Here is a 23,340-nt window from a genome sequence, read left to right as displayed (position 1 = left end):
TACACTGCTTGTGTGATGAGAACCCACAAGTCAAAAGGGCCAACACTCATTGGAAGTAAATGTTTGTTCAGTAGCATCAAGCAACAAATTATGTACATGGATCACTTATGCGAGATATATGGAGATTTAATGGGAAGATCTATTTTTTACGAACGATGGAGTTTTACTGCACTTTGATAGAAGGTGTCGTCATTAATTGAGAAATTATTTTCCGAATCGATGGGTTCCTATATGTTCAAAAACTCCGATTCATTGGCCTCCTCGTTCAGCGATTTTTATTCACGTCAAGTATTGCAAGACGAAATTCAACGTCATTCAAAGATTTCATAACAGATTTTCCATCGTTTATAAGATCAATGGATTCTTAAGATTAAAGTGTAGACTAAAGAAAGAAATGTCATTGGGCCTATTTAGATGATAAAAGTACATCCAGGAGCTGGAAAACGGATTTTTTGGACACTATAGTGAGAATATCAATAATATAATCGTGACATCTGAATTTTAGTTATAAATTGCTTCTAAAATATAAACTGAAGACAATTAAAAATAACTTTACCTCTAATGCGTTCTTGGCTATGGAATGTGCATATAACTTTTCCTTTCACGATATCTCCTGGAGCAAATATTCCTGGATTATCAATCACAATTTGAAGCGTCATTTCCAAATATCACTGAAACAGTTTAAGGTATCAAACAATGAATAGTTTCGCCAAGTTTACCATATAACGAAATAAATAGGGTCAAAAAATTGAATTACATATATAAAACAACAATTTATAAAAGTAAAGCGTATCCCAAAATCCGATAAAGAAATCAGAAGACTAATAATCGAGTCAACAACTCCAAAAATATAACTAATATCGATTGGAGTCATTTTGCAACAATACCAAATCGTAAAGCAAACATCAAATTTCGATAAACAAAACAAACGAAAGATAATCATGATAATAATGCTAACAATATCTTCTGATATTTTAAAGATAACATATGAAAACGTTCTAGCAACTGAATACGAGATACAGTACAATTTAGTTGAATCATAACGTAGATACTTTTTTATTGAGATACATCATGAATTCGCAACCACAGCTGTTTACATTGTATAGGATACTTTTCATTTTGGAAATATGGTATATTTTCGAAGGGTTATCATAAAAGGATTCTAAAATCACCACAGATAAAGTAGACACATCTATCCTGACGTGGATATTGATGCGTGATGTAGATCTTCCCACTTGTATCAAAATTGTTTTTTCAGTATTAACGTTATTAAGTGATAAAGACCCACACTTCCAAATATATAGAATTGATATTCTTTTGGTACTGGAAAACAATTCTATGGATATCTACCTAGCGGAAAAATAAGTTCTTTAATGCTCTAGTGCAATTAAAATTATATGGCACTTATTAGTCATTTCAAGATAGCATTTTGTTATCGTGATGCCCTACACAGACTCTCGCGATGCACTTTCAAGATACTTTCGACACGAGACTTGGCGCACGGAAGCGACAGAAGTGATATCCACACTCTCGATTTATTCTATATTCACGCTATCACGTTCATTAATTCGCACTCGAAAATTCTATGCGGAATGAAGCGACAACGGACGGGCGAAGCGAAAGAAGGCACGCGCATCATCCACACTCTCGCCCTCGTTGTTCTCTTGTGTCGTCTCGTAGAAAGTGTGGATCGGACATTACAAATTCTACAATTTCATATTGCTGCTCAACGTTTCATACTGCTGAACAACGTTTAGCTTTTTCACAAAAACAATTTTTGCACTTTGTAATGATAACTAATTGGAATGGGTGTCATTCTTTTCAGCCATTTTACCTTGGAGTATCAATTTTTTACACTAATCCATTATCGCTTCCAGCTATTGCCTTTCAATAATTCTACAATTAAAATTTATTATGAAATTATCAATGTTGACATTAATCAATCCATTATCCATTAATATTTACGGATATTTATACATGGAATGAAGTCTTTGGCAACTAGTTTGTGATTGCTAATATTGTGGGACTGTGGCAATCAAACACCAAAGTATACCCTTTTTTCGAATAATGGAATCATCGCCAGGTCAGGGAAAGAAAATATGGTCCAAATATAACATTGTATATAGACATAGAGATTATAAGAAATTCAAAAACTACTAACATTAATTAAATAAAAATTGCTGTAAAATACATTTTTTATAAAATTGGAAGTTAGTTTAAGTTGTTATGGATCATGTTGAATTTTGATTATGTATTTAGATTATGTCGTCACGATTTTTTTAGACTTTGTTTTTCCAAAATCTAAAGGAAACACCAAAGTGAACTAACTTCAATATATTTTCCGAGCTTTCGAATACTTATGTATTTATCGTCTGGGACTGAAATTATGGACAAATACAATATAAGAAATATGTATAAATGTATAACAATCATAAAATTTTACTTACAATGATAAAGTAAGATTGCCGGTGATTTTTGATATTTTAAAGCATGTAAAATTTTTAAACTCTTAGAATTCAAAATTCAATATTCAAATTGACGTTGATAGAAATAAAGAAAGATTAATTGAAATATTGATTCTGGTTACTATAGAAATTTTCATTGATTTTTGATGTTGACGTTGAATTTATATATATATATATATATATATATATATATATATATATATATGTTTTTCCTCGAAATAGTCCTATTTTGTCGTTATATTCAGTTATTAAAACTTGGCAAGATTCATAATATCTAGAATGCCATAGAATCCGTTTCATAGCAAAGACGCTCTGCCAATGAGCATGTGTCAATATTTCATATACATGCTAGTCAATACATTATCTATAATTTTAATGAAAATAGATTGCATTTTGATATATGCTATATTAATATAATGTTTGTAGATTCCGGAAAGTGAAAGGTAGAGGAAAGTAGCAATGTCGGTTTTCCCTAAAACATGTGAACAGGTATTTTTGAGAAGATTAGAATAATTGCAAGAAGATTGTAAAAAAAGGTAGTTTGCAATTCCTGAAGAAAGTATTTTGTAACTCTTTGGATACGGCGTTGGACAATTGGGTGGTGAAGAAATATTATTTTATTGAAGTTGTTGTTCGGGAAAACGGTCGGAGGCTGCAAAAGGACGTTAATGAGAGTGTACCTGTATTATGTATATACTTAGCCTCATAAGGGCGTGTTTTAGATGGAGATGATTGAAAAATAGGACGCCAAAGAATTGAGCGCCTTCTTCTTAGCGCATTCTTTATAGAATGCGACTCCAACTAGTATCACGATATCTTTAGCACTAGCTTTAGCGGTCCCTTCAAATGGCGTTGTTCGTGGAGAGTGTATTTGTCGGTTTCTATGCCAGATACCGGCTTATGATCTTTGACAGGAGCTCATTGGACGCCTTGGGGATATGCCAGGAAAGCTCTGATTCTGTGCTGACGTGGAGATTGGCGTTTGGGAGCATTTGTCTAATTAGACCAAAAACCGATAATGCCAAAACTTTTCCTCTTCAAGCATAATAAAAAAATTAAAATCCGGCTCCTGGGAAAGCCGAGCGCTATTGCTTGGAAGACGCTCCATGACGCTCAAGGGCAGTATAAAATGTATAATCGTACGGTCAAGAAGATGATAAAATATGATCGGATAATATGAACTGTTGAGTCCTTCCTCTACTTCATATCACCGGGTAGAAATGAAATTTAACTCTGCCTATCTTAACAAGGATCGGGCATACTTTCTGGCTCCTCATTAAGTGAATATTTTCAAATCCCGCCTCACTTGAGGTCATATTCCTGAACTAGTTGTGTTTATCCCGACACTCGTGAGGAGCGACTAAATCCATCCGAAACTATACCGTCGCATTAGATTCACCGGTTTGTTACTTCAAACAATGGAAAAGCTAATGTACAGGCATTTAAGAGAAAATATGTGTGTTGAAAGATTATATGGCTACTAGAATGACAAATTCATATATCTGTCGCTACATCACCAAGGAGAAAGATAAAGATGATTTAGATAGCAGAAAGGCTGATCTGGGAGTATTTCTTCATATTAAAGGGGTATTAGAAAATGCTCCTTTCGCAGTGCTTTCTCAGCGTCGTGTAACTACCTAACTAGTGAGGATGTTCAACGCGGCCCTTATTCTCGTCTCATGCAATAAACACTTACTACTAAAATTGTTATAAAAAAAAACTATCACCCTCCCGATCACATATTTTCTGGCCATTTTACGAGATTCAACATCTGTTCTATAGACCAGGGAGTAACAATTACTGACATTCAAACTGACTATTTTGGTTATGTAGACTAATATGTGTTCATTATGATCACGCGCCGTATTTTAAGTCGCTTTTGATTCGTAAGCTTTCGACGGCTAGAAGATATAGCAAAGCTATGCCAATGTGATTTTTTTTCCATTATAATGTAAGTACTCTGGCTCATAAAACCCGTAAAAATAATATTTTTTAAAAAAGCGTTCTGACGACGTAAAAGCCAAAACATGTCTAAGAATTACAACTATAATAAACTTTAAATTATGCAATATCACCTAAGACGTACATTGTAAAATGGATAAAGGTGCTTGACATTGCGTAACCTGAGGTTCTGGGTTCGAATCTAAAATCTTGACAGAAAAAAACAATTTTTAAAGTTAAGTTGGGTTATCTTTGTTTAGTTCAGATTAGTAAGGTTAGTTGATGTTAGGTTAGGTTAGGCTCATTCTGGGTGTTGGTCCAAACTCTTTGATTTTTTTCTCATATGATATGCCCTTTATACAGTTTTCCTGTATCAATACCTTTTTTAGTGCAATTACAATGAATGGTTGCATATTTTGAGTCCTCACCTCCAACCGAGTCTAACCTAACTCAACCCCATCAACTTCCGTTTCCAGTATACTTAATACAGAAGTCTTACCAAACATTTTGATATCATTACTGAGATTTAAAATTCCACCACAACTAATTCGATACATTCACTCGTATATTAAAAGTTGTACTGTACTGAATTAGTCCATATTGCGTTTTCTTATTGGGAACGTGGCAATGAACACCAAAGTATATAGTTTTACATCTCATATATGTAGCAGTAATTAATCAATCAAATTATTTGTAGTTTCATTCTATTCTAATAATACTGCAAATGATTTTGATGAAGAACTGCTACATATTTGAGATGTAAGATATAAGTAATTAATTAAATAATTCAAGTGAAATTTATAAATCTATTTTGTAAATTCTAATAAAACTAAAAATAATTTGATTGATTATATACTATTTGAGATGTAGCGACTGAGGAAAAATTGAATTTTGTTATTAGAACTAATTTCTATTTTGATTTTATTGTTGTTTTAATGTTCATGATGTAGATTGTTGATTAATATAAATAAGCAAATTGTCAATGTCAATACCATATTTTGATAAAGACTGAAGTCAAGTCGAAACGTCAATTTTTTATCAATCTAACAAAAATTATTTGAACAAAAAAAATTATTAAAACTAATTCTACAACAAAAGAATATTTAGAAATATAAACATATCAAAAGGTGCAAGAAATAAGGAATTAAAGAAATTTATACCGGCATGGATGAAATTCATCAAATTACATTTTATTTAAGCTTATTTTCCAAATCATACAACTTTATATTATCGAATCAACTACTCTAATAAAAAAATTAGGAATTACTGAAAAAAACATAATAATTAAAATAAGTGAAGTAATTCCTATTAATATTTCATAAAAATATTGAAGAAAAATCTCGAGAAAAAACTGAAAGATAAAAATATTAAGAAAATTGATATCCCAATATTAAAACTGATACTGTCACACCAGATGAAGTGGAAGAAGTTTTATCTTTAGGTCTAAATTTTGCACAAAATATTTCTAGTGGCAGAGAATTAATTACCTGTAACGAATATCGAATGCAACATCAGTCATCTAAATATATATATATATATATATATATATATATATATATATATATATATATATATATATATATATATATATTGAAAAATAAACAACAACAAAGCAATATCAAACCCCAAAATATAACTAAAACCAAAGAAATTTTAAATTCTTGTAACGGTCTAATACACGAAAAAAATAATTTTTAGAAATGATTATCATTCATAAGAACGAAATATTTTTCTTATTTGAATAAAGCTCTAGTTTGATTTTATTTTTATTTTGATATTCATGATGAAGGTGATCTATTGATCATTATAAATACACAATATGATATTTTGAAACGTCAATTTATTTCTATCTTTAAAAAATTATCGAAAAAAACTTATTTTGAAACAGAAGAGACCTAAAATCAAGGACATTCAGAAACATGAACAATATCAAAAGGTCTTAGAAATGAGAAATTAAAAAAATTTAGATATATATATATATATATATATACATATATATATATATATATATATATATATATATATATATATATATATATATATATATATATATAAAGTTTCTAAGAAATTTTGATGAGTTTATATTTCTAAATGACTTAAAATTAGTCGCAACGTCAATATTTATTTTTCTTTTAAAAAATTATTAGAAAAAAAAACAGAAACAGAAGAGACCTAACATCAGGAACATTTAGAAACATATATATGAATATATGAAACTACTAATAATAAACTTCTGATAATAAATATTACATATTCACCTAATTCTTTTTAAATCTGTCAAAAATATGCGATAAACTTTCATCAATCGTGTTTTGGCTATTGTTGTATAATCTTATTAGTTGCACAATTCGCACAATTGACTTCACTATTTCGTATTCACAATCGTTAAGGATGTAGACTATTGATTATATCTATTGTCTTCACCGAAATTGGGAAACATTTATGGGTGTGTTTTTAAAACGGAGAGCTGGAATATGATAATGAATTCAACACAGAAATGTTTTTGTGATAAAATCAACTAAAAAATTATCTCTCTAATTCTCGTAATAACCCAAATAAATGGTATAAATAAAATGTAGCAATTCATATATTGACAATACAGATAACGTTTTGAAGCTGATAATTTGTTTCTTACACAAATGGATTTTATCTAGAATTAATAAATCCTCATATCAAATACACACCAAGAAAATCATTCAAAATTTATTGATCGATTAATTATTATTACCTATACACCTTTCTAATCTTAGATCCTCAATTAAGAAAGATAAACTTAAGTGTTAATAGTGTCTTGAAATATTGAATCAGAAGCTCCCAAACAAGCCACATTGTGACTTACAAGTAACTGCAAACTTCACAGTTGTTACAAAAAGTGAAACAGAAACCAACAAGGTCGAAACAAAGTGTTTCTAGAGTGGAAATTTTTCTCCACTCTGAAGCTGATATAGTGAAACATGGTTTTAAAAGTCTTCAACAGCTTCTTGATATGATGAAAATCGTTGTCAAAGCATGTTTTGTTTGACAGTGGGTAATAAGGAAAATTTATTAGTCGACAAATCCGTGCAATAAGACATGAATTCGATGTTTTTCTTTTTCAGATATTCAGTTGTTTGACACAGTACATAGAAGAAAGGTCGCGACTTAGATTAGTTTTTGCAATATCTAATCGACAGGGAGACATGGCTCATAAACACCAAATTCGCCCATGGTATCAGAAACCAAGACTCGTCTTTCCCGGATACTAGATATAAAAGTTCAAGATCAATATTCACAGGCATCTCCACACGGCAGGCACCACTCGAATTACTCAAATGTAAAAGGGTTTACCCTCTTATGCCTGCTTTTCACATAAACAATAAAACAGTTAATGGCTGCAACCTGTTCGGTTTGCTCCATCCGTAAACTATGAGATTTTTCCACTTGTATGTATAGTGAATTGTCACAGACGATCGTTCTTAAAATTGCACACCCGCTCTTGTATTTGTCGAAATAGTTTCGACATGCAATAGATAGTCTAATCTGGTGAAAATAGTAGCTGGGTCATTACTCTCATTTTGTGTTTGGCCAAAAAATCAGTTGAAATCTACTAGAATACGATGGCGTCCACTGAAAATGGCCTCTTTATTGATCGATTGACTTTATGGAATGAATTTATACACCATGGTAGTTCAAGAAACGTTAGGTGTTATCTTAAATTTTGACTGACTTAAATGTGATTTTTTTGTTTCTGCTTTATTTTGAAGCGCCATTAGCTATGTTGTTATGTAATGCCAGTAATGAGTAAGAATCTCTTTTACTACCTTCAACGTAAAGAAAAAGCTGACAAACACACAACAATTGAGATATGTTGTTCAAATTTCACAAAGGCATCGAGAAAGTTTCTACCAATTTAGAAAAAGAAATGTGAGCGATACGATTTACGTGCGTAGTTAAATTGCACCCATCTAGGTCAGATTTGATTGGATAATTTTTAGATTTTTTTGGAATGAGGAAAAAATAGAAAACTGTAATAGTAGATCTGTTAATATTTTTTATAGTCAAACACTCATGTCTTTTGAATTATACAAAATACAAGATATGTCACTCAAGTACTGTATAATTGGATTTTATAAAATAAACTTGTTTACACGGTTCTCATACCCCAGCTGAAAGTTGTGTTTTTTTTATTTATTTGGACAGAATTATCCAGAAAAAATAATAAAAAATCCGGTAACGTCTGGTTTAAGAAATAAAGAGTGATTTTTTTGCTGGTATCTTTTTAGCAACACTGTTTTTGAGAGATCACGTGTGAATCGTGTCTCGTGTCAATGTCAAACTTGTTCAGTTTGGTTTATAATTTAATCATGAATCGACTTGCGAACGAATTTTGCTATCAGGATTCATGCTCGGTTAAGAGAGTGCATCGCGCACTTCTTCCAATTTATGGGCAGTTTGGTCGGTCTACTGAGGGAACTATTCGGAAGCTTGTGACTAAATTTCGAACCCAGTTCACACTATTGGACATTAACCCTCTAACACGCATACGAACAATTAGTACCGAAGATAATATTGCAGCTGTATCCGTCAGTGTTGCTGATAACCGTGAAATGTCGATTCGCCGCCGTTCGCAGCAACTGGGCCTATGTTACTCCACTACATGTAAAATTTTGTGAAAGAATTTGGGTGTAAAACCTTGAACCTTGTAAAATACGGCTGGTGTAAAAATTGAAGCCACGACGTCTAACATTTGGTGAATAGGCGCTGGTAAAGTTGGAAGGATATTCACTTTTTTATCGAAAAATTGTGTAAAGCGACGAAAATCATTTCTGGTTAAATTGATACGTCAACAAGCAAAATTGCCGCATCTGGTGTGAAAACCAGTCAGAAGCATTGCAAGAGCAATGCATCCCGAAAAAGTCACTGTTTGGTGTGGATTATGGGCCGATTGCATCATCGGGCCGTACTTCTTCAAAGCGGCGATGGCCGGAACGTTACTGTGAATGGCAAGCACTACCGTGTTATGATTGATGATTTTTTTGTGCTAAAAATGGAAGAATTGGACATGCCTGACTTGTGGTTTCAACAAGACGGTGCCACATGCCACACGTCACGCGAATCAATGGGCAAATTGAGTGCCGCCTTCGGTAAACAGTTTATCTCACGTTTGGGGCCCGTCAACTGGCCGATTAGATCGTGTGGTTTAACGCCTTTGGACTATTTCTTGTGGGGCCATGCTAAGGCAAAGAACTATAGGGATAAACCAGCAACGATTGACGAGATAGAAGCCGATATTGAAACATTGTGTGCCAGAATTGGACTTTGCGCATTGGCTATCTAAAGTGGAGCCGCGGCTTAAAATCATCTTCAAACATTAAATTATACTGATCTTTCTAACGATTCCAATGAAGATTTGTGGTTTTTTACAAAATCAAATTCTATACCTCTTGAGAAAACACTGATTATTCATTAACTTGACTAAAACATATAATTTTTGTATTAATACTAAAAAAAAATTAAAAATACCTAATTGTTGCTTTCTTTTGAATTTGCTATTTGAATTAATTCTTATAATAGACCAACAGTAATCCCTTAAGTTGTAATCCAAAAATCCTTGATGTCTTTTTTCGAAAACCTTCCTTAGTTCGTCACTCATACTTCCTTTTTCTTCCTTTTTAGGGAAAAGACTCATACGCGCGTGCAGAAAATGAATTTTTAATAACATGTTTACTTCCATCTTTTTTGTAATTTTCACTTTTTTATCTTCCAAAAAATTTTCCACAACCGTATTTCATAATTATACGGATTTGTGATTCAACAAATATACCCTCTGCCAGTTTTTCCTCTGTATGTTTGGAAAGATTTTTTCTAAATACCGGAAAGCATCATTGTTTTATCCAAATTTGATGTGTAAAGAGGGTAGAGTGATGTTATTGGAAACTTCGCTATGGGTCCACAGACCCAAATGACACAATACGACCTAAACCAACAATTACAATACCCCTATCAATACAAACATACGCAAAGAATATCTCACCAAATCCTAACAATGGGCTCTAGTATTGCTCAATCTCAACCTATTCCACCCATCCCATTTAATAACTATCTCAATTACCAAAGGCAACAAGACCCTATAAATTGCTCACAACAAACGTCAACGGCAGTGTAATCGGAATGGAAAACGATACAAAACAAAAAACTTCTAAGAAGCCAGAAGAACCTAGTACAAGAAAAGAAACAAAAATCACGGAATACTGGCTACAGAAACCCATCTAAATCAACAATAGGTTCAAAGATCTAATGTAGGAAGAAGTTCAGGACAATGCTGAAGAAATACAAGACGATGAAATTGTAAGAGAAAAAACACCTATAACTGTCTCTAAAGTAGGGTATGTCGAACATATACACAAAATACTACAAGCGATTGCCCCAAATGAGTATACTCTTAAAACGATTGGTCCAAAAACGGTAAAAATACACGACACCCGAACAAAACTCGACCACAATGAAAACATTAGATGAAAAAAAGAAAAAATATCATATATACTGACTTAAAAGTGAAAAAAGCTTCAGAGTGGTAATGCGAGGAATGAACCCTTCCACACCTCCGGATCATATTAAAAAGGCTCTAAAACAAAAAGAGCATGAAGTCTTGAATACATATTTAATGAAAAACTAAGCTACCAAAACGAAATTGCCTCTATGGTTTTTAGATCTTAAACCAAAGGAAAATAATAGAGAAATCTACAATTTAACTAAACTAGAAAATAGTTTAGTTAAATTTGAACCTCCTCACGGCAAAAAGATAGCATATGGCACGATATTCACACTTTTGTCAAAACATTCTACACTCTTAGATCGATAAATGTGATTTGAGGATTAGAATGAAATATTTGAATCTAATTTTGGCAATAGCTTTTTTGCTTCAAGTCAAGAAATCCTTAACAATAATAGAAAACAGTTTAAATTAAGTGATTGAAGCTAATCAAAAAAGGTCAATTGAAAGAGAAACAATCAAAGGGTCGCCGAAAATTTTCGAGATTACAGGCTTGGAGAAAATAAAGATATTTTTGGAAATAAATGGATATAAAGTTACAATACCATGGGTAATGCAGTTGTCTCTATATATAAGAAATCTTCAATAAAAAAAAGGAAATATCAAGAGTGATAATCAGACTTTTGATCAACTAAAATGGAGGAAAAGAAGAATTATTCAGCAGAAACACATAACAAAACAAAAATAACGATTAAAGAAAACAGCAAAGAAAAAACAGTTTTACTAATAATAATGATATCCAAAATATAAGAGAAGATTGAACAAATAAAGATAGAGAGAATGATGGATAGTAGTTATCGAACTTTACACATAATTCGAAATACATTGGAGATATAGAACCAACTATACCCTAATCATATGCCTTATATTGTCCATCTGCAGACTTAAGCTTTAGGATTCCTATAAAACGAGCTCCTGTTATATCCGTTAAGTAAAGTGATAAATAGAACTACATTTTAGAAAACCTAAGACGGAAGAAGTATTCACGGTTTTCTTTGTTAAAGAATTTTTCGAGTTTCATGGTGCATTAATCAGTAACAAAAATAGCAATAGTTTCAATCCGTTATCATTTTCCCATATTTCAAGTTTCACTATGTGATTTAGTTTAACGGCTGTTTTCCTTTTGGTGAAATAATATATTATTCGAGTACAATTAGGTTTAACTTACCTTAAAAAATTCTTTTTCAGCTTTTCATAAATAGTTATAGGAAGAAAATTATTGTAGAATATTTCACATCTACATAACTTCTTCAAGTTGCTAGAAATCTAAGTATAGTTGGTAGTTTTTTATAATTATCTGATGGTAAAAGATTCACTCACTTGTTCACCCTATTTGGTGTTTGAAATCATAATTAGTCAAATCTTTAATATACATGCAAAAAAACTTGATTTGCCTTCTCCCAGACAATGCGAATTTTGTTTGTTTATCGAACTGTGTAGGATAAATTTTGTTTCATCCGACAAAAGATTATCGGATACAGATTATATAGCTTCAATAATCAGGAACAAGTTTCTAAGACTTCATATAACAGATGGTGCAAGTTTATGGGTCCAATCAATGTGTTTCTATTCTATTGATTATAGTGATGGCTGAACTGTTATTCATGACAAGCAGAAACAGGAAAAATTTACTCTGCTACCTATTTATCCGGTTTATGTAAAAAGATTAAAAAACATATTTAACAGTATTTTTGAAATTAGTCTATAAATCCTGAAATACATTAAGTGAGTTGTTGAGTTATACCAAAGATAAAATACCAGATTAGCAATATATTATTATAATATTATCAGTTATTAGTTAACATTAAGAAGTTCAATATAAATAAATAGATCAAAAATAGGACTTAGTTCAACTGCAAATTTGGTTATTGAAACGCGCGTCAGACACTGTAACTGTGACTGATGATGTGGTGGTTTTATTTAGCTATCGATGGAGTTTTCCAGAATCGCTAATTTCATAGAATTACAATCAAATAATATACAAATGTACATTCATAAGCTGTTATTCTATTAGTGAAGAATAAATTAATCTTAAATCGTTTTTGCGCTTTAACGCTCGCATACGCTATAATATTATGTAATTTATGTGGATGGTATCTAAGATATAAAATCCCAATAATGTATGATACCCTGTACTTCTCGGACCACCCTTATATTGCTTAGTATATTTTTTCATAGCATTTAGATTTTTGATATATTAGATCAATTTCTGGCAACCGTCTCGGCCTATATCTGATGATTCCTGCTCTAGATATTCTGAGTGAAATGTTCTCCGACACATTTTTGACGACAACTGGGAGATTCAGGGTCGTTTAAAATCCAGATGTTGGGCCCCAGTTGTGCACTCTTTTTGTGACTTCTGCGAGATTTATTCTCATGGTGTTGCGGACAGTTTAACAGACCCAGACCACTACCAAATGTGTTAATTGCAAAATTTATTTTCAAAACCCCTCTTGCGCAAATGACTATGTCGTTGGCGTACTCCTGACAAAATACGCCGAGGTCATTCAGTCTGTATAAGAGTTCGTAAAGCTCTGAGTGAATATTCCATGTAGTAATTTAAAGCTATGAACGTTTACTATCAATTTATTCGGTTATATGAATTGATTTTCTTCAAATTGTCAGAAATAGTGAATGAGATAACTCGTTTTGTACTTTATACTTATTAGTAAAATAAATAATAGGATATAATATATAATTTTTGTTGGTATTTAACTTATTCGAAATTATTATTGCCGAACACATATGACTCGTCAATTTCCTTTCTCCTTGAACCCGCAAAGGTCTACGTTGAAACTATGAGCCACTCTACATATTTGTGGAATCGTACTATAGCAGACGGAGCAGTAGTCAGTATCTTCAATAAGGCACTTTATTATGATTAATTCGTCCTCGCCTGCCAAATAGTTTTTAGAATAATCTTATCAAACGTTTAAAAATATATTGAATTTATAAATTCCTGAGCTGGAGTCAAATTTCTACTAATATTCTCATTATATTAATCATTGAGTTAAAATGTCGTAATTTTACGTATTTATAAATTATGAAAATATAACAAAACGTGAATGTAAATAATATGGACTCACCAATTTCAAAAAACCGATATGCGCCAACTACAAACGTAGATATCCGAACAACTATTTCAACGAACCATTATTTATTTCGCAAGTATACAAAATTTTTACTCCACTGTTTGCGCTGACTTTGTACAGACCCGGACTATAGAATAGAAAATGTTCATTTTCTTAATATTCATTAAAAAATTGTTTATTCTTTAATAAATAGAATGGTAAATTAAAGTTATTTTATCGTTAATACGAAATATTGTGCTCAATTATTTCTGTGTTAATGAATCCAACAAGAAACGTAGTATTATGTATAAGAGAAGTGAAATAATTATTTTTTTTTCAAGGAACTTCTTTCAAGATGCTTCTCGACAGTGATTACACGGAATACACGTGTGGAACATGTGAAATCATCCCGTATTACAATAAATGTTCGTAAAATTGCAGGATTTTTGGGAAGAGACACCAAGCATGTGACTCGTTCAACCAAGCATTTGACTTTTTCTTTAGTTCTATCTTTCCTCAATTAATCCCACATTTTTACCAACCAAATTATTTTCTGAGAAACAACGAGGACTATCGTAATTAAATTCACCTCTATTTAGAAGCTTATGAGTAAGGTGAGGTGTGGTTTTAATAAGTGGTCATCAGTTATAATGGGAATGTGTTTTACAACCACGAGAATGTTTTAAAAGGTTATAGTCGCTGCTAATTGTTACTAACAACTCCTTTAAATAAGCTGTTTGCAGAAGCTTATTTTTTTGTACCAAAAGTACAAAACACCGCTGCTTGATGATATTTCCTTTAAGTTTGCATTTGTTGTTAGAAGGCGAAATATTTGTTTATGTGGTGGTTCTAATACATAGTCGTCAGGATTAAAATATTTTCACAAACACGCGTATGTTTAGAATAAGTATAGAATTGCTACAAACCTTTGTCTAAGCAGTTTTTAGCATTCACGAAAGTCATATATTTACATATATTTTTTGCTTAATACTAATTCTAGATTATTGTTTCTAATCGTTCTTTAAACTAAAATCCTAGCTTAGGACTTCGATGGGATTTCTTGTGGAGACTTGCCAATAATTAGATCTGATATTCCTGCTCATCATCATCTTCCATTTTATTACCGTACAAGACAAGCTAATTGATAAAGTAAAAAGAACTATAACAAAAAATTTACTGTCGAAGAAGCTGATTAGGAACATTTCTCTATTAGAATTAGGGCTGAAATTATCATTCCAAAGGCATTTTTACATTTTTCTATATGAGTTGATTAGAAGAAACAATTATAGATAGTTAGAAAATGTTGAAATTCGTTCAAGTGCTAGAAATTAAGACAGAAATACGTTTTGGAACATATTTTGAAAATATAAGAAGGTAATAAAACAAGTTCACAGGAAATTGAATTTTTTCATAAAATCGACTTAAATCACTTTTGAAATTCGCAATTTTTTCATAGAAATACTCTCCGTAAGATGAAATACAAAATGATTATCTAAAGTCTGAACTACTTTTTTACATGAAAGAAATATTCTTCACATTCTTCTTATTTATTTGTAAATCTAATTACTTATAATAATAATTTTTATTAAGATGGAATATTATTTGAAACTATTTACATTGGGAATATAGATATTGAATTTAAAAGTCCTCTTTGGATTTTATATATCAAAATAAAATTCTATACATACAAGGGTAGCTACTTAAGATTTGAGATAGACAAATATAAACGAATATTTGAAATTAGATATGGCTTTATTTTTTCCAAAATACTCTCCATTAAGATCAATACACTTTTGCATATGCTTGAACCAATTATAGCAGTATTCTTTCTATTCCGATTGGGGTACCTCCAAAACATACTAAGCTGGAATTTCGAAGTACACACATACTAACTGGGGGAGGGACTAATTAATAAATTGATTTGAAAATATCTAACTTTTGTTGGATTTCGCTCGTCTTAAAAGACCCATGTAGTCGGTTGTTATTTAGTTTCAGGCTCATATGTATAAATGCATGATTCGTCGCCTGTCACGATCTTGTAGACAGCTTTTGAAGCACCCCGATTGAATTTTTTCAGCATTTCTTTGCACCATTCGACACAAATTTTTTTTCAGCGATTGTTAAATTATGCGGTACAAATATTATGACAATCAAATGTTCGTCCAATAATTAATTATGTGAGTGGGACTAGTGCCCAAGTATGCCTCATTTTTACGAAATATCACATGACGACTTTGCAATATCAGTTTACGCTCAGCATCGATGTATATTTAAAAATGTATAACTAATTTTTCAAGTGTTCATTCTACAAGTTTAACGAATAATCTAGATGTTTTTTCATGAATTTATTCATTATTTATTGATGCACAGAAGATCTGGACAGGCAAAATTTCAGACAAATATATATGCTTTCACGAGAAAACAGATGTTGAATTTGAAGAAAATGTATATTTCGAAGACCTTTTTTTTAATGTTGGCTAGAAATTACTTTCTTCCGAATACAAATGTTAATGATAAATCCATAATTAAAATGGTATTAGAACTTCGTGAACAAATTTGAAAATTCAATTAATTTTTTTATACCCCGGATGGGGGGTTCCTGCAAATATGTCGGTTATCCAAGTTATTCAAGAAAATTCTATAGAAAATTTCAATTAGCAATTCTGTTATTTATACTTTTTTCATACTTCTCATTATCTCAAAATATTTCGTTCGTTTACTTTTTTTCTACGTGCGTTAAATTCAACTTAACACCTATGAGGTAACCAAGCGGCTCATATTCATAGTCATTTAAGTATCTGTCTGCCCCACTACAAACAGCTATAACGCCATCGACGTCTGTACCTTTTTGAATTTTAGTGTCCTTTAAGATATCTTGGTGAGAGCTATCTCTTTAGATACTGCGAGTGATAATTTTACGGATAGTAAGCAAGAATTGGACCAAGAAGTGATAGAGTATGCCGCCATAGTTTTGGCACAAAATTTAGCAATTCAAAGATAAGTTGTGATACAAATTTTCGCCCGAGAAAGAGCAGAAAGACTGGTAAGACAGAATCCGGGTTTTATTAGAAACTTGAAGATATGGTGAAAAATACCAAAAAAGATGAACCCCTAAACCCATTACCACGGATAATAAGATGCGGTAGTCAACTGAAGCGGATACATTTTGCGATTGAGAGAGTCATTTTATTGATGATGAAAAATAATTCACACTTGCCAATTCCGCAATTAATGGTTTTTATAAGGACAATATAGAATGAATGCCCTAACAATGTATAATATAGAGAAAAATTGAAATTTGTTAATGAAGCTCTGGTCTGGTGTGCGATTTCGACAAGAGGGATAATCAGACCTTATTTGAATCGATTTAAGGGGGAGCTGTAGATTCTGAAAAGTATATTAACAACTGTCTCACTAAATTAAATAGTTCTATCATTATGCAAGGACCACTCAAAATTGGCTACATCAAAAATAACTTAACTTTTGTACCAAAACAAGATAACCCTCGTAATTTATCTCAGACCCGTCCAATCGAAGAGTTTTGGGTCCTTTGATGATAAATTATGCAAGCCGAAAATGAGGAACAATTACGGTATAGAATTTTTAAAAAAACATCCTAATTAGATGTTAAGTCATCTAAGAGCTAATGATTGTTGTTCGCAAAAAATTACGACTAGTTGAGGAGCTCGGGCCCCTCCATTTAATTCAAGTTGTTAAAACTATTGGAATATACGCTATCTTGTGAAGACGAAGATTTCATAATTTCTACTATGGAAGGAGCATGTGAATGTAGACCAAACATAAACCAACCAGAAACGATACTAACTCACGTGTTACAAGTGTGTTACCGTAAATGTGTTCACATGCACAAAAATTAGAAAGTCCTAATTTCTATTCTAAAAAATTGTTTTCCTCTAGTCTTTTTGTGAAGAGTATCATTCTAAAAATTTCACCCCCTTAGTGACAATATAGAAGATAAGAAAAAGAAATAAACGAGTTGGTTGATACTGATGAAATTGATTGAAAGCTTTTTTGGCTGCCCTGAGATTTGACAATACCAGATAATTTTCTTATCTTTGGTCCATTAGTGGGAGATGTCGTTTCTCTGTGTATTTATATTGAGAAAGGGTCGGAAGAACTGAGTCTCATAACCAAAGAAAAAAGAATAAGCGTACGTACTCAAGCCGTAAAAAGATTAGGCAATGTAATGTAATATTGCAAGAGGTAACAATTGGTTTAGTTTAGTTATGTTGGCATATATATTAACACAAAAATAAACTTATGTCCGCAAAATTCTCAAAAAAAATAATAAATTTCCACAGAGTTTCTTCTGTGGCCAAATGGAAGGCGACAGGATAGTCTATAAAAATTCTTGTAGCTTAGAGGCCCTTGGTTATTTTTTATGAAATGCTAGGCATACGTCCGCATCAATTCCTGTATAACTGTCATGTCGGTACCTGAAAATAATGAGACAATATTCAAATTTCTCCATATTTACACAGAAGGATTGAAATGCGTAAGATACAACGGCAAATGGAAGACCTCATCGGAAGTATTATTTATCAAAGTAGCTTAGCAACTTCCTGCTGTCCTGCTGCAAGAAGTTTCTTTTCCTCTCTAGACACAATAGATGATTCAATTATGATTATTATAATAATTAACTTATTCATTAAAATTTATCATTCTTCGCCTCAAAGTATAAATGCTCGATTTATATAAATTATGAAAACTTGAATTGATGGGGGTATGTAATTAAAATAAAAGTGGTGAAAGAAATCGAAATTATATTAAATAATGAATATTTCATTACAAATAATTCCCATACATTCTTGTTTCTACCACACAAAATCATGACAAAAGCTGGTTTATAATTTTTATTTAACTAGAATAATGCACTATATCTTGGAGGTACTGATGACATATCCACATTTTCTAAAAATAGGAAAATTTTTATTAATTATCTAATCTGAACATTTACCTACCTATTACCCCCAGAGTTGTTGTTTCAACACTTTCATCCTCTCTTAACGGAATATGACCCAATTTTATATCTGTTTCTACTGTTAAGCTTTTATGCCAAATTGGTAAAACTGCCTCAGCCTGAAAGTTGATTACGTATTTATTTATTATATTGATTAATAATACAATTACTGATTCACACCCAGCAGCTTTGTTTATGTTAATATAGACATAACCTCAATTACACCACTTTCTCAAAATCCAAGATAAAATTTCCCTTCCTCTCCTTTGTTTGCTTGTAACTATAAATCAAGGACTCCCAAAAAATGTTCTAGTCTCCTTGACGACCCCTATCGCCATTAAGTGAATTCTGAACCCTTCCAATCTATTGTCGGTATTACAACTTTTCTGCGATTTTCTTATAGCCTCATCCATCAACCAAATGGTCGACATAATACAGCTGCAGCTGTATATGCTCTTCCGCCAACAAGATCCTTGGTCGTCGAGCAATTTTGTTATGTTCTATATTATATTTTGACGCTCGAAAATCAAATTCCATCCACGATATATAGCAGACATATACACTGAGCAGGCGCTACATATTAAGAAAGCATTTCAACACCAAAAATTACCCCAATCTCAAAAGAAAATGTCTTCTATTTTTATGGCCATTCTTGAACAAACAATATCCCACTTGAAAATGTTCATACCTCTCCCCATGAAACAAAAATCACAACGAACTTTTTGTCTCTTATTACAAGAAGTAATGAAACCTTCAAATACAAATAAACTTTTGTCATATCAATATTGGTTTCAGACTTAAAAACCTCCATCTAGAAATAAAATGAGCTGCTTGGTGATTAGACTATCGTCAGACTCTCTAGAGATCGACATCCTGTAAAAAGTATCATAGAATTTTAAGGTCTACTTGACAATAACTAATTTCAGATACTTTGATATGATATCAGAATATATCAAACAATTGGTAACATCTAAAACCATTTTAGTTGACGATAAATGTTAAAACTACAAAATAATAGAATCTATTGCACATCATTAAATAACTCTTCCTCTTTCCTATTCATTTGATGTATTTACAGAGTTTCAGCATTGACATGTAGTCTAACTTCGTGCTAAGCAACAAGATAATTGAAAAATTTTCCCACAATTATTGTTAAGTTTTTCGAAATATTACTTTCGAAACGAATTAGATGTTTTCCGGAAGTTTCAATATGTTATTTATCTTCTCTCCTTTTTCTTGTCCCGAGCATTCCCACTTTTTGCGAATACTTTGATGCATAGTATAAGATTTTCAATTGATTATTTGGTCTCCATCTATCGTTTCCCCTTATGTTTTGGATTGTGGTATTCAGTTATTAGTTAAGATTTATGAAAAGGCAAATTCCATTTTTTTCTCATTCAGTCTTACATGATTTGTTCGCTTTGTTTCAGGATATCATCAATTTTATTATAAATTAGTAGTATGAATCCATTTTTCACGTATATGGTACCATATTTACCTTAGGTACCATCAATTACTTAAAATTTATATTACATGTTTGATGCAAATAACAGAAAAAATCTTAGCCTAATATCAAGGGCATCGCCAGCTTATGACTAAAGGGTGGACAATGGGGCAATATTATGGAGGATAAAAAATATGAACGCCTGGTACAGTCGAGAGCATAAAGCGTTACACTTTGGAAGTATTTGCCTCGATGATTGTAATAAGAACGGTTCTAATATCAATGTATAAATTTTCACAAGCCCTCGACAACACAATAACTAAATCTAACTTTTAATCGCAGTAATAATTATTTATCTGAACAACAATTATATTTAATTAAAATATAAAATACTTTCAACCACTTTATCATTAAAATTATTTAGGTTTCTATTTATTATAGCTCTGTGTACACTCATCATGGCCAAACCATTGAGGCGATCTTGTGCAATGCCATGTTTTTAGTCTTCTGAGGCGGCTTAAGGATCATCGCTATACTGTACAGGTCGTACATGGTTAAGCGATCAAATTTTAATGATTTTTCCGTTTCGTGAAAAAAGGAAATAATCCCTTCAAAAGTGCGCAAAATTTTAAATAACTGCATTGAAAATGATTTAGACCACGAATGTGACCAACTAAAATTAGAGTTTTTTGATTTGTTAATAATTCAATTCAGTACTTAAAAAGCTGATTCAAACCATTTGAAGAATTTAAATGTTTTAAATGGATAAGCCTAAATGATATTACCAAGTGTCATAGGGAAAAGGATTTTATACCCTCATTACTAATCTAGTATCTCAAAAGGAGTCAAAATAGATGACGCTAAATTTTTCAATGAATTATATTTATCAGAAAATTTTGATTCCAATGACCACAATCTACCTATTCACGAAAAATGGTTAACATATTTTAATGCAGGTATTTCTGAAGAAATTTTTTCATAGTAACTAAAAGAAGCCGAATTTCTTTTTGCAATTCCATGTCATAATGCCAATATGGAGAGACTATTTTCGCTTATTGGTGCCCAGTGGACCAAAGAAAGAAATAGGCTAATTTTATCTTTTGTGAAAGAGATACTTGTAACTCTTTTAAAGCATGAAATACAAAGCAGCGAAAAGTACGTGTACCAGTTAATTTTTTGGTTTTTTTTCAATTTTTTTTACTTTGTAAGTTTAAATTTGTGTAACTTCGAATAAAAAGTTGATTCTTTTCTACTTGTTTTATTAGGAAAATAGCAGATAATATGAACATTGTTGCTCTGCTAAAAAATTATACGACCCGATTTTCTCAAAGGCTTGTCTTGAGTGAACAAGTTTTCATCTGCTAACCCTAGATGAAAATGGTTAGGTTAGGTTAGGTTAGGTTAGGTGAAAATGGTGTTGGCTCAAAATTTTTCCAAGGAATCTTGGATCATTTCTAATTTTTTCCAATTTTTTGGATGGTACCGACCATGATGAGTTTCTTGTCTAAGAGTTCATTAGGCAGATTCATTGAAACGAACCAATTACACCTTGAACCTCGAGCGATGGTTCATATTTAGAATACTTAGTAAATAACAAAGAAGACATTTATATTCAAATAGGGTGACTGTACCAGTAGTGGATTACTTATACTCTATTTGGAAAGAGCGTAGAGTAATAAATGCTCATCATAAATGCAAAACCCTGAAATTTTTAGTACGGTACTTTACGTCCAAATTTGGAATATTTAAATATGCCAATGATAAAAAAGTAAGTGGACAGAGATATATTTTCCCCATAATTGACCGTACTAAAATGTAAGCGGTTACCTAAATAATCCGAATGGTCATCCTTTCCTTTCCAAAATTGAAGGATATCTTCAATTCTCTCTCTATTTTAACACTTTCACACCAACCTCTGAATCTCCTCAAAAGTAAAAGGACCCTTACCATCATAACCGTTGCAATGGGCTTTACGTAATTAATAAAATATTATTTTTGCTTTTTAATATATACAGTTATTTTTATTTAATTATTTACAAATACAAGTATATACATGTAAGTATGAAAAATAAAAATACAAAATATACTGAACTACACATTATTATATTATATACAACAGTCTACAAATATTTCCTGTAACATATTTAAAGTATGTACATATTTGCAATATATGTATTTTATTCCGAAGAACTAGTGGATAAATTGTTTAAATTAATCACGAGAGGTTCTACAGTTTGATCAAAAATGTCTAATTCCCACATTTTTATTTCCTTTTTGATAACATGCTGAATGCATTTTTGCCAGTTTTCAGCAGTAACGTTTTTCAAAGCTTCGTTTAGTAATCTTCTAGCGTCCTTTAATTTAAATGTTGTGTTTTTTCGAGCTACTTCGCCTCTAACTTGGACCCATATCAATTCGATCGGATTGACTTCACAGTGATAGGGAGGAAGACGAATAATAGTAATTTGGCAATTTCTTTCCACTTCATCAATATTATATTTCTTGTCGGGATTTTTATTTATTTTGACAATCGACAAAAGTTCATTTTTCACCAAGTCATTGTTGAATGTAATATTTTTTTGTATTAACCAGTAATGCCTTGTTTTCTCCATGACGTCGTAGGTAGACCGTCAACTTGTCTCGAGTGGTAACTAGCGTTGTCAAGAACAATTACAGATCCGGCTGGAATAAGATCTAGCATTCGTATAAAGTAAAGTCGAACACATCTGCATTTATATCCTCGTGATAGTTACCGGTTTTTTTATTCAAATAATAGTAGGCCACTATTAACAAAACCACTGTCACTGCCAATATGTGTTACTATTAATCATCTGCCTTTCCCTGATGGAGCTCTCAATCCTGTTGATAGTCCCTACAAGAAAGCTTGTCAAAAATTGTTAACCGTC

The 23,340-nt window shown here is 31.7% G+C and overlaps 2 protein-coding genes across 4 annotated transcripts in view; both read right to left on the bottom strand.

The window, feature by feature from the left end:
- The window catches only part of LOC130441014 (arrestin domain-containing protein 4-like), a 40,142-nt gene extending 26,077 nt beyond the window's left edge, over nt 1-14,065 (bottom strand). The window contains exons 1-2 of one of the 3 annotated variants that reach the window (XM_056774462.1): nt 14,025-14,065; nt 557-671 (exon numbers count right to left, since the gene is read on the bottom strand). In XM_056774462.1, coding sequence (XP_056630440.1) covers nt 557-659 — 103 coding nt within the window. In that variant the 5' untranslated portion in view covers nt 660-671; nt 14,025-14,065. Of the gene's footprint in view, nt 1-556; nt 931-6,664; nt 6,927-14,024 lie in introns of those variants that run through there. The other 2 variants (XM_056774461.1, XM_056774459.1) reach the window with 2 other exon arrangements.
- Nucleotides 14,066-18,777: 4,712 nt separating this feature from the next.
- LOC130441013 (arrestin domain-containing protein 3-like) overlaps nt 18,778-23,340 on the bottom strand; it is a 43,747-nt gene continuing 39,184 nt past the window's right edge. Inside the window, exons 7-8 of the mRNA XM_056774458.1 lie at nt 18,992-19,109; nt 18,778-18,941 (exon numbers count right to left, since the gene is read on the bottom strand). Of these exons, the coding sequence (XP_056630436.1) occupies nt 18,892-18,941; nt 18,992-19,109 (168 nt within the window). The 3' untranslated portion in view covers nt 18,778-18,891. The remainder of the gene's footprint in view (nt 18,942-18,991; nt 19,110-23,340) is intronic.

Source organism: Diorhabda sublineata, chromosome 3, assembly GCF_026230105.1.
Source record: "Diorhabda sublineata isolate icDioSubl1.1 chromosome 3, icDioSubl1.1, whole genome shotgun sequence".
Lineage (NCBI taxonomy): Eukaryota > Metazoa > Arthropoda > Insecta > Coleoptera > Chrysomelidae > Diorhabda > Diorhabda sublineata.
This window is presented reverse-complemented; position numbering and strand designations above follow the sequence as displayed.